Source organism: Sinocyclocheilus grahami, unplaced genomic scaffold, assembly GCF_001515645.1.
Source record: "Sinocyclocheilus grahami isolate Dianchi unplaced genomic scaffold, SAMN03320097.WGS_v1.1 scaffold10.1, whole genome shotgun sequence".
Lineage (NCBI taxonomy): Eukaryota > Metazoa > Chordata > Actinopteri > Cypriniformes > Cyprinidae > Sinocyclocheilus > Sinocyclocheilus grahami.
This window is the reverse complement of record NW_015505189.1, coordinates 1,570,148-1,584,278: the sequence shown is the minus strand read 5'-3', so window position 1 is coordinate 1,584,278 and position 14,131 is coordinate 1,570,148. Positions and strand designations below refer to the sequence as shown.

Genomic DNA, 14,131 nt, shown 5'->3' with positions numbered 1-14,131 from the left:
ATATGAAGATATGAAGGTCTGTATTGAATTTTCATAGGTGTTTTCCCTGTATTTTGAACTACGTGTTATACGGTGTTGTGTTTTGTTACAGGCAAAGTCTGTAAACTGAATGGAAAGTGTCCTGGCAGAATCTTTTCCATTTTTCTACAGATTTTCCTACAGTGTAATTTGATTAAACATATGTTATATAAGTTGTATTATATAATAAATTTATAACATTTCCCAACAGAGGTAGGCCTATATGTGCATCAGAACAACAGCAGGGCCTATACAATAAATTCTCCTTTAATGGGCCTATTTAAAATCCCTTTAAAATGTTATCATTCAATATTTATATCCATTTTCTCAAATGTTGTAAATGTAAATATAATACATAACAATTAATAGTCCAATGTTATTATATTTGGGAAAAAAAATTCTATTTATTTATTTGTAATGGCTTTAGGTTTAGTTAACTATTAAAAACCCCGTTTCACATCAATAATTTCGAATAGTTTGTGTGTTGTTTAACCTTTTCGCTTCAGACATTCGGTTGTAATTTTTCCTTATACATCTCGACTAACACAGGGAAAATTAAGCATAAACAAGCTCAACATAATCACAAACACATACACAGCTCCAGACACGAACATACTGTATCGCTCTGCAACAAACTTTCGCGTTTGCGTAACGCTCCGCGTGGTTTGAACCGTCTGGCTCGCTGTAGTATTGATGTGGCCAAGTCAGTCAGGTTCCACGTCATATGGAAGAGTCTCTCCAGACACGGATGCGCATACGGAAGAAGAGAGAGGCCTAAGACCTGTTTAAAAGGTAATAAATTAGCAGCTTTACAAGAGAGCACATTAATAAAAGTTGTTATTTTGAGTTGCTTCGAGCACGGAAGCACTGGTTGTCTGTGCTCGGTTTTATCGCAGACAGTTAAGTTAGCGTGCTAGCTGCTACTGTAGCAGTGATGTCGACTGATCGCGCAATCAGTTATTTAGCTGTATTGTATTAACTGTGTTGTTATCAAGATGTGTTATTAAACAGCAGTGCATTTATAGTTTGTCTCTGCTTCATGTAGTTGCATATATATCGTGGAAGTACCATAGTGTTCTCTATAGTACTTTGAAATGGCACGTAAATGCAAGGTGCTCAGAAATGGTCATCATTTAAAGGTGCACTATGTATTTTTTGCTGATAGCAACAAGCTTTACATATAAAAATGAATAGCACTTTGAGTAATATCATTGACATTATGTACACTTTATTCTGCATGGTGCAGGGCAACACTAAGTTGGCATGGGATGACTTGCTGTGACATACAATTGACAGTTACTATTACTACTACTAAATAATGTTCATTTATATAGCGCTTTGAGCCAGTGCTCTGGTCACTTTATGCAGATGCATGAATGAACATAAAACTACCAAACAATATACATCACACCAATAGATTTGTCACAATGTCATATAATTGACTATTCATTTGAACTTTTAGTGATTCAATTCAGTTCAAGTCAAGTTTATTTGTACAGCGCTTTTCACCATACAAATCATTGCAAAGCAACTTTACAGCAAATTAAGTTTCTACAATATTTAGTGGTAGCTTATCAGTGGTGACTGTCAGTTAATGTACACATGGCAGAAATGTACGGAGAAATCAATTAAAGACGTAATCAAACAGACGATGAACACTATTAACAGCAATTATTATAAGATGCAATCAAACTTATAGCAAAATGTGGTAGTTCTGTATGTTGTTTCAGGGTTGGCATCATCTGAGGTCCTCTGAGGGCTTGCATCATCTCTTCTCAGGTGTTCTGGATCCAGACTGAAGCTTGTGTCAATCCTAGTTACATCCTGTGGCAAAAAAACAGAGAAACAAATAGAGACATAATTAGCGTAGCTGCTCTTCCAACCAAGCAAAAATGATTTGTTTAACCCAAACTAAAGAATAATAATGTGCATTTGATCAGATATTACTGCAGTACAAGATTATGAGATGCATTATTTGAATGCTTGGCCAAAGAGATGTGTCTTTAATCTAGATTTAAACAGAGAGAGTGTGTCTGAACTCCGAACGGTATCAGGAAGGCTATTCCAGAGTTTGGGAGCCAAATGCAAAAAAGCTCTACCTCCTTTAGTGGACTTTGCTATCCTAGGTACTACCAAAAGTCCAGAGTTTTGCGACCTTAGGGAGCGTGATGGATTGTAGCGTGGTAGAAGACTAGTTAGGTACGCAGGAGCTAACACATTAAGGGCCTAATAGGCAAGTAATAATATTTTGTAACTGATACGGAACTTAATAGGTAGCCAGTGCAGAGACTGTAAAATTGGGGTAATATGATCATATTTTCTTGACCTGGTGATGTGTTGTAACCTGTGTTTCAGGAAACCTCATAGGCACTCTCTGACTGAGTCTAGTGAAGAGAAAAAGAGCTGACATCATGACAGCTGCGGAGAATGTGTGTTACACTCTCATCAATGTCACCAATGACTCTGAACCACCATCAGAAGTCAGCTTGAAAGCTGATTTAGGTAATATTCATGTGTAGTCATTTATTAAATGAAATTACATTTATTAAATTGAAATGTCATTTATTCATTTGATTGCGAAGCTGAATTGTCAGCAGCCATTACTCCAGGCTTCAGAGTCACATGATCCTTCAGAAATCATTCTAATATGCTGATTTGGTGCTCAAAAAAGTTTATCATTTTTAGCACAGTTAAAAAAACTGTGGAAACTGTTTTTTAATGACATTTTGAAAGAACAGCATTTATTTGAAATAAAAAATATTTTATAACAATGTAAAAGCCTTTGATATGATATGATATGACGTGACATGTGGCCAAGTATGGTGACCCATACTAGGAATTAGTGCTCTGCATTTATCCCATCCAAAGTGCACACACACAGCAGTGAACACACACACCGTGAACACACACCCGGCGCAGTGGGCAGCCATTTATGCTGCGGCGCCCGGGGAGCAGTTGGGGGTTCAGTGCCTTGCTCAAGGGCACCTCAGTCGTGGTATTGAAGGTGGAGAGAGTGCTGTACATTCACTGCCCCCACCTACAATCCCTGCCGGTACGAGACTCGAACCCACAACCTTTGGGTTACGAGTCCGACTCTCTAACCATTAGGCCACGACTTGCTGTCACTTCTGATCAATTGAATGGGTCCTTACTGAATAAAAGTACTACTTTCTTAAAAAATATATTTTACTGACCCCAAACAATTGAAAGGTAGTAAATGTGTGTAACCATTTTCCTCTTTTATTTTTGTCAAAACAGAAAAGGGTGAAATCAAAGCCAAGACAGAGGCTTTGAAAAAGGTCATCATCATGATCCTGAATGGAGAGAAACTTCCAGGCCTGTTAATGACCATTATTCGGTTTGTGCTGCCTCTTCAGGACCACACAATTAAAAAACTATTGCTAGTTTTTTGGGAGATTGTTCCCAAAACTACTCCTGATGGCAAACTTCTTCAGGAGATGATTTTGGTCTGTGATGCCTACAGGAAGGTAGGCATGTAATATGGAACATAATGTGTATTGCTTATTTTAAAGAGTTATATTGCGTGCATTTTTTTCTTTCAAATATGCCTTCTGTGTTATGCATCTATAGGATCTCCAGCATCCCAACGAGTTCATCCGTGGCTCCACCCTGCGCTTCCTGTGCAAGCTGAAGGAATCTGAGCTGCTGGAGCCCCTCATGCCAGCAATCCGCGCCTGTCTGGAGCATCGTCACAGCTATGTACGCCGCAATGCAGTCCTGGCCATCTACACTATCTACAGGTGTGTTGATGGATATTTGTGTGGAGGAGCGAGAAACAAACATCAAAGACATTTTTCTTCTTTTTTTTTTTTTTTTAGGAACTTTGAGCACCTGATCCCAGACGCTCCTGAGTTGATTCATGATTTTCTTGTAAATGAGAAAGATGCAAGCTGCAAGAGAAATGCTTTTATGATGCTGATTCATGCAGATCAGGTACACAGCCTTATTATAGTTTAAAAAAATTATGTTTTTAAGTGCAAGAATGGGAATCTCTTGAAACTATGTACCTGTTCTTCTAATACATTATTGCAGGATAGAGCTTTGGACTACCTTAGCACCTGTATTGATCAGGTGCATACATTTGGAGACATTCTACAGCTCGTCATTGTGGAACTGATTTATAAGGTGAGGTGTCTATACACATCTTAAAGTCATTCTTGTTTAACCCTCAGAGCAGCATTGCAATTTTAGTATAAAACAATTAAATACCATATTGACCTGAATATAAGACGATGTTTTTTTCTTGGAAATACATCTGAAAAAAACGCGGTCGTCTTATATTCAGGGTCTAGACCAGGGGTGGCGAACGTCGGTCCTGGCGAGCCGCAGCCCTGCAGAGTTTTGCTTCAACCCTAATCAAACACACCTGAACAAGCTAATCAAGGTCTGAACGGTTATTAGGAAGCTACAGGCAGGTGAGTTTTAATTAGGGTTAGAGCTGAACTCTGCAGGTCTGCGGCTCTCCAGGACCGGAGTTCGCCACCGCTGGTCTAGACTTTGACATGTCAATAATACACCCACAACAATAGGTGGCGCCAAATACACATAAAACGAGTGTGCCATGAAATACGTAATGTAATGCGTGTTGTAAAGATCGCGAGTAAAAACAAAAGAGAAAGAAAAGCTTACAGCTGCACGAGTCGTGACTGTCACGTTAGCCTGATGGGACCAAACTCCCTTTGTGATTTTAAAACGTAAGACAGTACCCAGATTTGAAGACTACAGTAAGATTTTACTTCTACTCTTAATAAGATTTTGGTAGGCTACTATTAGATGGATAGCCTAAATGTCCTAATTCAGATGGGCAACCGTTTTTTTTTATTTTTTTTTTTAATGGTATATCAAAAATTATCAATATATAATTTTTTTTTATGTGATTGTTGGTACATTTTACCAGTTTTTACCATACTTTCAAAGCAAAAATTCAAATAGGAAAAATATGCAATATGAAAATAATTGAAGACAAAATGTGTTTTACTGAGAAAAAACAAGATTTGGTTTTTAAAAAGCCTTTTTCCAAAAGGTACATCTGGAAAAAGGGGGGTTGTCTTATAATCAGGGTCGTCTTATATTCGGGCCAATACGGTAATACAGAACGCTCACTAAATATGGGTACAAACAACACATAACAGTAGCCAACATTCTGAAATTTATCACAACAATGGTTGCACATTAACTGCCACAGCTTACAGTCACACAAAGCTAACTGACACAATTCTTAATATTTTTGGAACAAATCTTATCTATTTGCAAATGAGTATTTTTATTTCTATGTGTCTAATGGTGAGAAAAGGCTTACATGCCGTTGACAAGGCTTATGCCCAGTAAATGTTTTGGGCTTACGCAGAAACCAATGCAGAAAATTAAGTTATACCCATGCCTTTACACTGACATTTTGAACATAAATCATTTTAAGACCAAGTGTAGCAAGAATGCAGTGCTGGGCATTAGGGGCCAAGCGTTATTCCATTGTTCTCAAACAATCAAGCCTATTCAAGGATTGGTTAAAAAAATTATTTCGGGTGTTTTGTCATCATTGTCTCACTGGTATAACAATATTTTTTTATTGAAGTAATATTAAAATTACTGCACTATATTTAATTTATGCTTTGACAGGATTTTAAATAGTCAAAATATCTTTTTTTTTTTACAACTTTAGCCTTACATTTTGTGCTTAATTCTGTTGTGAATTCAGAACTTCTCTACAATAGCGGTGAGATTTTGCAACCCTAAATGTCCAGTGATTTCACAATTTAGTTGTTTAATAACTAATGGCTTCTTAAAGACGTGTTTATGGGGGAAAAAAATACATTATGAATATCGATACTTTTTGACGTTGAGGTACTTTTAAGCCGTATTTTAGGAATAGTTAACAAAAAATAAAATCGTATAATTATTTATTCCACCTCGTGTCATTTTAAAACTGTATGTATATATTATAAAACTGAATATTTCTTATTCAGTGGAGCTTTTTAAAAGAATCATTACACTTTTTAATATAACCGTTCATAGAGAGCATAGGCTGTCAAGCTCCAAAAAGCTCCAAAAAACAAATAAGGACCATGAAAGTGGTCCACAAGTTCACAAGTTTTATGCTATATTGTTCATCTAGTAGCCAATGTCAAATCATCAGTTTCTTTTTTTGATTGACTATTCTCTTAATGAAATGCTGTCATCAACAGCACAGTTATCCTTCTGGTTCAATCAAATTCTAAGCTCTTCAGCTTTATGCACACTGCATACTGGCAGATGGTCTTGAACACATTCTCACTGTGTCTATTCTATTTGTTTAGGTCTGTCATGCCAACCCCTCAGAGAGAGCTCGTTTCATCCGTTGTATCTACAACCTGCTGCAGTCGTCCAGTCCTGCTGTAAAATATGAAGCAGCTGGAACTCTAGTTACTCTGTCCAGTGCCCCCACCGCCATCAAGGTACAGCATCTAACACCACAACTGTTCCCATATAATTTTCAAATAAATGGAATTACTTTGTTTACATGTTCTTTGTGTTTCAGGCTGCTGCTCAGTGCTACATTGATCTGATCATTAAAGAGAGTGACAACAACGTCAAGCTCATTGTTCTGGACAGACTGATCGAGCTGAAGGAACACCCCACACATGAGCGTGTGCTGCAGGTACACTTGAGTTCAGCACTTCATTTGGAGACATTCGTTCTACAAATCAAACCTAACAGTAAGCTTGGCGCTGTGTTTTGTTTTTAGGACCTTGTGATGGATATTCTGAGGGTTTTGACCACTCCTGATCTTGAGGTCCGCAAGAAGACCCTACAGCTGGCCCTGGACCTGGTGTCATCCCGCAATGTGGAGGAGGTGCGTATCAAAACCTGCCATTTAAAAGGACTGTTCACCTCAAAATGACCAATTCATGTCGTTCCAAACCTGTATGATTTGCGTTTTTTGAGGGGAACCCAAAAGGAAAACTGTTGAAAAATTTTCTTTTCCATGTAATTAAAATTTACAGGGACTGTAAACTGCCTCAAAGCACTATAAAAGTGGTCTATATGACTTAAGGGGTGGTCACACTGCACTTTTTGTTCCGTTGACTTCCATTCGTACGCATGCAAATATGGAAGACTGGAAACGCAAACTCCGGAAACTTTTGTTTGTTATATTTAAGTTTGAAAAAAAGGCACCACAGAGCATGATGCCATATCTCGTTCAGTCTCTGAAGAAACTTCGCATTTTCAAAATCGAATGTGATCACTGTTTTATGTGCCATATTTTATTACTTTATTAGTGCTTTTTTGTGTGATATTAAAGCTTGACATCCAGGATCCCCATTTACTTTCATTAAGTCTTTCATGCAGTGGTAAATCATTACTATTTAATGTTAAATTAACTTTCCCATTCAAGCAGAGGGCCTGAACTGCTCTTTTTTTTTCCTGCAGCTGGTTATAGTGCTAAAGAAAGAAGTCATCAAAACCAACAATGTGACTGAGCATGAGGACACAGACAAGTACAGGCAGCTGCTTGTTCGCACTCTCCACTCCTGTAGCGTGCGCTTCCCTGACATGGCAGCCAATGTCATCCCTGTGGTACGTCTGTTGAGTGAACACTCTAAACACTCTTCTTATGCATTTCAGTAACTTCAAAATATTAATTACTGGCAAAATTGAAGTTACACACTTCACTAGATCATTGGACCATTTAACATTCATTGTTAATTAGAGATGTCCCGAGCTGATCTCAAGATTCGGGATTGGGGCCAAACAAGCATTCTTTTAACTGATCGGTATCGGCTCTCCTAAGCCCGATCTTTATTTTATGTCAGCTGTCATCCCGGTGACATGCAGTAGATGTCAGTGTTTGCCTTCCAGTAGATTTGCCTGGAACTGTGAGGACTGTTCTAGCACGTCACACACGTTTGAGCTTCCGTGCTCAGTGTATTTGATGCACTTTTTTGTAAAGATCACTCATTCATTTATCGTTTACCTTTATCTGTTGTTGCCATAACGCATTGCGATGAGTTGCGTCTTAATTTGGATTTGACTGACAGACTAGCATTGACACCGCAAGCTTCATACTTTCTAACCATATCTCCACTTTTTTACCTTTGTTTCAATAATTCTGCTTATTGTCTATGTAAATTACAGGAAGTTTACATCAATAGTCCCATATTCTACCTATGTCTTTATACAGTATGTGCAAATATAGACATAGAGAGAGTGTATCTTATATATGTATACAAACACATTACTTTTACTCTCTGCACAACTCTGAATCCATTGGATTGATTTAAATAACTATAATGTACTTGAATTGTGCATCAAACACTAAGAATATACAAGTATTGGAATGGGACTTGGTATCGGCAGATATTCATATTGAATCGGGGGCACAAAAAAACCTGACTGGGAAATCCTTATTGTTAATACATCTAGCCCTTTGAGATCTTCTGATGGTTGATAAACTCACTGTTCACATCTTTACTCTAAAATGAACTATTTGTGTTTTGTATGTGGCCACAGCTGATGGAGTTCCTGAGTGACACTAACGAGGCGGCCGCAGCCGATGTGCTGGAGTTTGTGCGTGAGGCGATTCAGAGGTTTGACAACCTTAGACCTCTCATCATTGAGAAGATGCTAGAGGTGTTTCACGCTATCAAGACAGTCAAGTAAGAAATGCTGCTTAACTGCTTCCTTAGAAGTTTGATAAAACCAGTTACATAAGTCATCTGTATATGAAAAATTAATTGGTCTATTATTCTAGACTGCTTAATAGTACTTTGTCATGTTTAGGGTTATAAAAGGGATCGCGATGCATTGCAGTGATTTTAAAACAAGTTTTCTGTCGCAGGATTTTCAGAGGAGCTCTTTGGATTTTGGGTGAATATTGCAGCACTAAAGAGGACATCCAGAGTGTCATGACAGAAGTCCGCAGATCTTTGGGAGAGGTCTGTAGTGCATCAGTTCATATTGCTTTGTTACATCCAGGGCTCATCATTAACACTTGTCTGGAACAACCACCAAATTAACACCAACATTCCTTGAGTGTAATTAGTAAACATGTTAAGTTGAATGAAATTGAGTCAAAGGCTTTAGGGTTAAAAAGTGTTGTAATGCAAAATAAAAGTGATGAAATCAAGACAGAAGTATACATGTTCCTGGAAATATCTGGGAATTTCACAAATGTGATTTTCAGGCCTGGAAAATTCTTGAAAATTAATAATGTCTTAAAGGGGTCATATGATGCTATTTTAAAGATCATTCTTTTGTGTATTTGGTGTAACAGAATATGTTGACATGCTTCAAAAAACATTATTTTTCAAATACTGTACATTATTGTAGGTCCTCTATGCCCCGCCTCTCTCAAACACGTCTTTTTCAACAAAGCCCCCTCCTTTGGCATTTGAACAGTCAATAGCAAATACTTAAACTAATAACAAAACATACTTACATACTTACAACATATTTTTTTTAGAAATAGCCTTTGTGCACAGCCAGCTTTGTACTCTTCTAGGTTCAAAAAACTGTCGTCCATAAAATGCGTTGTACAAATTCGAACATCTGGGTTGTGCTGTTCTGTTGTAAATAAATCTTAACCAATGATTCCTAATTGCATCTACTTCCAGAAGGCCAAATAAAGTGCTTTTGCTTTTGCACTGAAATACACAGCGTCTCCCTGACATGACTACTGCTGTTCCTGAAACCATGCCTTCTTTCTTTGCGTGAAATTTGGCCGGCATTATGCTAATATTTCCACATAGTGACGTAGATATGTGGGGGTGTGTTAGAATGAGCCGTTTTAGGTAGGGGTGGTTGACTCTTAACTTTTATAAAGAATATCTCTTTGGATTTGAGACTTTAGTCTTTGCAACTTTACAGATCTTCTTTATGCACCAAGAGCTTGTAACACTCCAAAGAGAAAGGAAAACTTGAAATCGCATCATATGACCCCTTTAAAAGATCTTGGTCATTATAAAACTGAGACAAACTTTATTTGGCTAAGAACTATTATTTTGAGTGTGCTCGCTGTAAAATTATTTTTAAAAACTCAAGAAAAATGGCTTTAAAAGTCATAGACAAGTTAAAGCGTGGGAGCCCTGAATATACTATTATTTCTATTACTAATACTATATTGATATAATAATAATAATATATTAAAATATCCAGGTTTACTGAAAAAAACTCACAGTAGTGTAATACAACTGAGGTGTTCTAAATTATACAGAAATTGTGATACCTTACAGGGATCTTCGGATACTTTTCTTTTTAGAAGCGCTTGTGCTCCTAATTAAAAAAATTTAGGAGCACGGTCAAAAATTTAGGAGCACCTTCTAATCAGCCATCAAAAATTCTGATGAAAAAATGAACCTTCCCATTACGAGGTGATATTTGACTCCTTAAAGTGATTTATAGGGAATTTTGTTTTGACCTTTGTAATGGCATTTTTCTAACTTTATTAAAAGTATGTCATCTTTTATGTCAAATTCAAAAATATATATTTATAAGCTTTTTAACATTTCTAATTAAAACAACAGAATAAAAACAAGTAGAATGAGAATAAGTTACCAATCAAATGAAATCAGTATTTAAGAAATAAATTTGTGCTACAGCGATGGCACAAAAGAACACACAAGTGGCTTGTATGTGTATTTTCAGACGTTTAATGAGGCTCAGAGGTCGCATGAGTGCAATTAAATTAGTAAATTCATGTTGAGGTTAATGTTTTAAATATAAAATTTTGAATATAGAAATGATTTAAATAACAGAAAAGATGCTTTAAAAATTAAACTAAAACTGCCAGCAGTTGGCGTCAAGTCACTGATTTTATCACTGAATCATTAATTCAATTGATTTGTTCGAACAGCTGAATCATTCAGAAACGAAGTACGTGACTGTCTTTATGAATGGGTAATTGAATCATTGACTCACTAGATTCGTTTAAAAACGCAGTTAATTCATAAACGAATCACCGCTGTGTTTGAATGTAGATGCGCAGCGGCTCAGCTGTTACTTTTTTAAAAAACTATTTTCGTTGATGAAATAGAGCAAAATAAGGCAATTGTGTTGTTGTCAGACAATACAAGTCACTTAATATTAACTTCTTGTTTAATGAACTGTTGTATTAAATCAATATCACATTTGCAAACTCCCTTAATAATCATTAAAAGCTGTCACTCATCTTAGTTTATTGCGATCTCACAAAACTCCATTATAATCGACGAAGCTCCCTACACTGCGCAATGAATCTCTTATTTACACTCTGTCAACACTTTGTTTGTTATAATGAGAGGATACATCTGTGATACATTACTCAAAGCTGCAGAAACACGTAAGTACGTTAGAACCTTTGAAGCTCCCTCAGCGCAAACACAAATATGCTGATCGGGTCAGTCGCACAGGTGCTCCTAAATATTATTTCATAGTCGCACGCAGTAGTTTTCAGTCGCACTGTAGAGCCCTGCCTTAGTGCCCTCATATATCTTTTTTAAATTATGATCTTTCTTTTTATTCAGATCCCAATTGTGGAAAACGAGTTGAAAAAGGAGGCTGGAGAAGTGAAACCTGAGGAGGAGGTGACTGCAGCTCCAGCTCCTAAGCTGGTTACAGAAATGGGCACTTACGTCACTCAGAGTGCCCTGAGCACCTCCAGACCATCCAAAAAAGAGGAGGACAGGTAATTCTCTCCCCTTATTGATACATTATGGAGATTTCCTCCGTATTACATCTCTAAAATATCCCTTTGTTCTGTAGACCTCCTCTGAGGGGTTTCCTGATGGATGGAGACTTTTACGTTGCTGCCTCATTGGCCACCACCCTCACCAAAGTGGCCTTGCGCTATGTTGCCCTTGCTGAGGACAAAAAAAGGCAAAATGTAAGTTCATTTCAAAACGGCTCATTTCATGAACAGTGACTAAACTATAATTCTTCATGTGTCTGATTGTGGTGGAATAAATGCTATTTTGCTGCTCTTAGTCGTTCGTGGCGGAGGCTATGCTGATCATGGCCACTGTGCTCCATCTGGGCAAGTCGTCTCTACCCAAGAAGCCCATCACCGATGATGACGTGGACCGGATCTCACTGTGCCTCAAGGTCCTGTCTGAGTGCTCGCCCCTCATGAATGACATCTTTAACAAGGAATGCCGCAGATCTCTGTCCCATATGCTCGCTGTCAGACTGGAGGAGGAGAAACTGTCTCAGAAGGTAAGCATGTTTCCCCTCATTGCTTCCTGGTAGTTACTGAGTTCAGAAATCTATTAATATAGTTATATTATTGTTAAATCTGTGTAAAGATATAGTCAAACATATTGTCAGACCATTTCTTATAGATTAAAAGATTAAATTTGACCATTATATTTAATTGTGGTGTTTTTTTTTTCTCTCTCAGAAAGAGTCTGAGAAGCGCAACGTAACGGTTCAGGCGGATGATCCGATCTCCTTCATGCAGCTGACCGCTAAGAATGAGATGACATCCAAAGAGGATCAGTTTCAGCTCAGTCTGCTGGCTGCTATGGGCAATACTCAGAGGAAAGAAGCCGCAGACCCTCTGGCCTCCAAACTTAATAAGGTTTATATGGATCTGTTTGAATCTGTACAAGACATACTTTTATGATGATTACTAGTTGCAAGGCTTAAACATAATTGGAAAGGTTGTTTGTAGTTTGTCATCTTTTACCACCAGAGGGCATGTTGGCTCAACTGATCAGATTTTAACACTGAAGTGTCACATCAGACAGTCAAAAATGTTCTGCCAATTTCTAGCATCTCACAGTAAAATATTTCCATAGCTCTGCTAATGTTTTTTATTTCTTCAGTGGAGCATTTGTTTATCAGTTAGATTACCATTATCAGTGGTTCTCATTCTTTTTCAATCCAAGGGAATCACCTTTGTCATACACAACAATTAAATAATTCAATTTCAGACATTTCAGTTCTTCAACAATCACACTCCATTTAACATGTGAATGCATATGACTTTTCCAGGTCTAGAAATAACAATTTTAAACTCAGTCTACCTCATATATCCAGGTTTTCCCAGGCCGTGAGAACCCTGTTTAAAAAAAAAACTGTTGTGGGGGGGGTTGAATTAAAATAAAAATATATTTTTTATTCTTATTCTTTTTAGCTTGTTTTGTCATCTTGGGGCCCCCTGGTTGAAAACCATTGTCCTAGACTGAGCCATCTCATGTTTTCTTCCAGGTCACCCAATTGACTGGTTTCTCAGATCCAGTGTACGCAGAAGCTTATGTCCATGTCAATCAGTATGACATCGTCCTGGATGTCCTGGTTGTTAATCAGACTAGCGACACCCTACAGAACTGTACCCTGGAGCTGGCAACACTTGGTACATGTTGGTCCTTGGATTCTTAAGAAATTACTTTATTGTATGTTTTGGTGCATTTTACTGAACATGTTCTTCAATCTCCAGGTGATCTTAAATTGGTTGAGAAACCATCTCCTCTTACATTGGCTCCTCACGACTTTGCCAACATTAAAGCCAATGTGAAGGTGGCCTCCACAGAGAATGGCATCATATTTGGAAACATAGGTTTGTGGACTGTGTAGCTGTCCTTATTTATACCTGTACTGTTTTTTGTTGTTGAGAAGGGACCCGGAATCACTTTAATAAACAAAAACGCATGTTTTGCAGTATACGATGTATCAGGAGCAGCCAGTGACAGGAACTGCGTAGTCCTCAGCGACATTCACATTGATATAATGGACTACATCCAGCCGGCTTCTTGCACAGATGCTGAGTTCAGACAGATGTGGGCTGAATTTGAGTGGGAAAAATAATGATCTTTAAAAAAGCATCATATGACCCCTTTAATGTTCTATGAGTGACAGAAAATCAAACTACAAAACCGCCTTTAATGCCTAGTCATTTGTATATTTTAATGGTCAGTTACAAAGTCATAACTTTTTACACCTGTCAGTTCTTGAATTATGTAATTTGTTACTAGCATGACTGATAATTCTTCTGTTTTTTTTTAAATAGGGTATGGCTTTGAGTCTGGGTGACAAAATCAACCTCTCTCAGAAGAAGTCATTCTCGTAAATTTCCGAAACTGAGGACATTGAGGCAAAGGGCGAGATTCAACTAAAAAACGCTATGGTCATTCCTATGTCT

The 14,131-nt window shown here is 37.6% G+C and overlaps 1 protein-coding gene across 1 annotated transcript; it reads left to right on the top strand.

Annotated features, from left to right (window-relative positions):
* The first annotated feature begins 706 nt into the window (after window positions 1-706).
* On the top strand, window positions 707-13,797 carry LOC107593350 (coatomer subunit beta-like). The gene is made up of 19 exons (XM_016283037.1): window positions 707-810; window positions 2,374-2,520; window positions 3,277-3,506; window positions 3,610-3,779; window positions 3,858-3,972; window positions 4,072-4,164; window positions 6,333-6,470; window positions 6,554-6,673; window positions 6,761-6,868; window positions 7,447-7,593; window positions 8,527-8,672; window positions 8,855-8,951; window positions 11,517-11,677; window positions 11,755-11,875; window positions 11,977-12,204; window positions 12,389-12,568; window positions 13,201-13,345; window positions 13,430-13,549; window positions 13,652-13,797. The coding sequence occupies exons 2-19, from the start codon at window positions 2,430-2,432 to the stop codon at window positions 13,795-13,797; spliced, it is 2,556 nt and encodes an 851-aa protein (XP_016138523.1). The 5' UTR covers window positions 707-810; window positions 2,374-2,429.
* The last annotated feature ends 334 nt before the right edge of the window (window positions 13,798-14,131 follow it).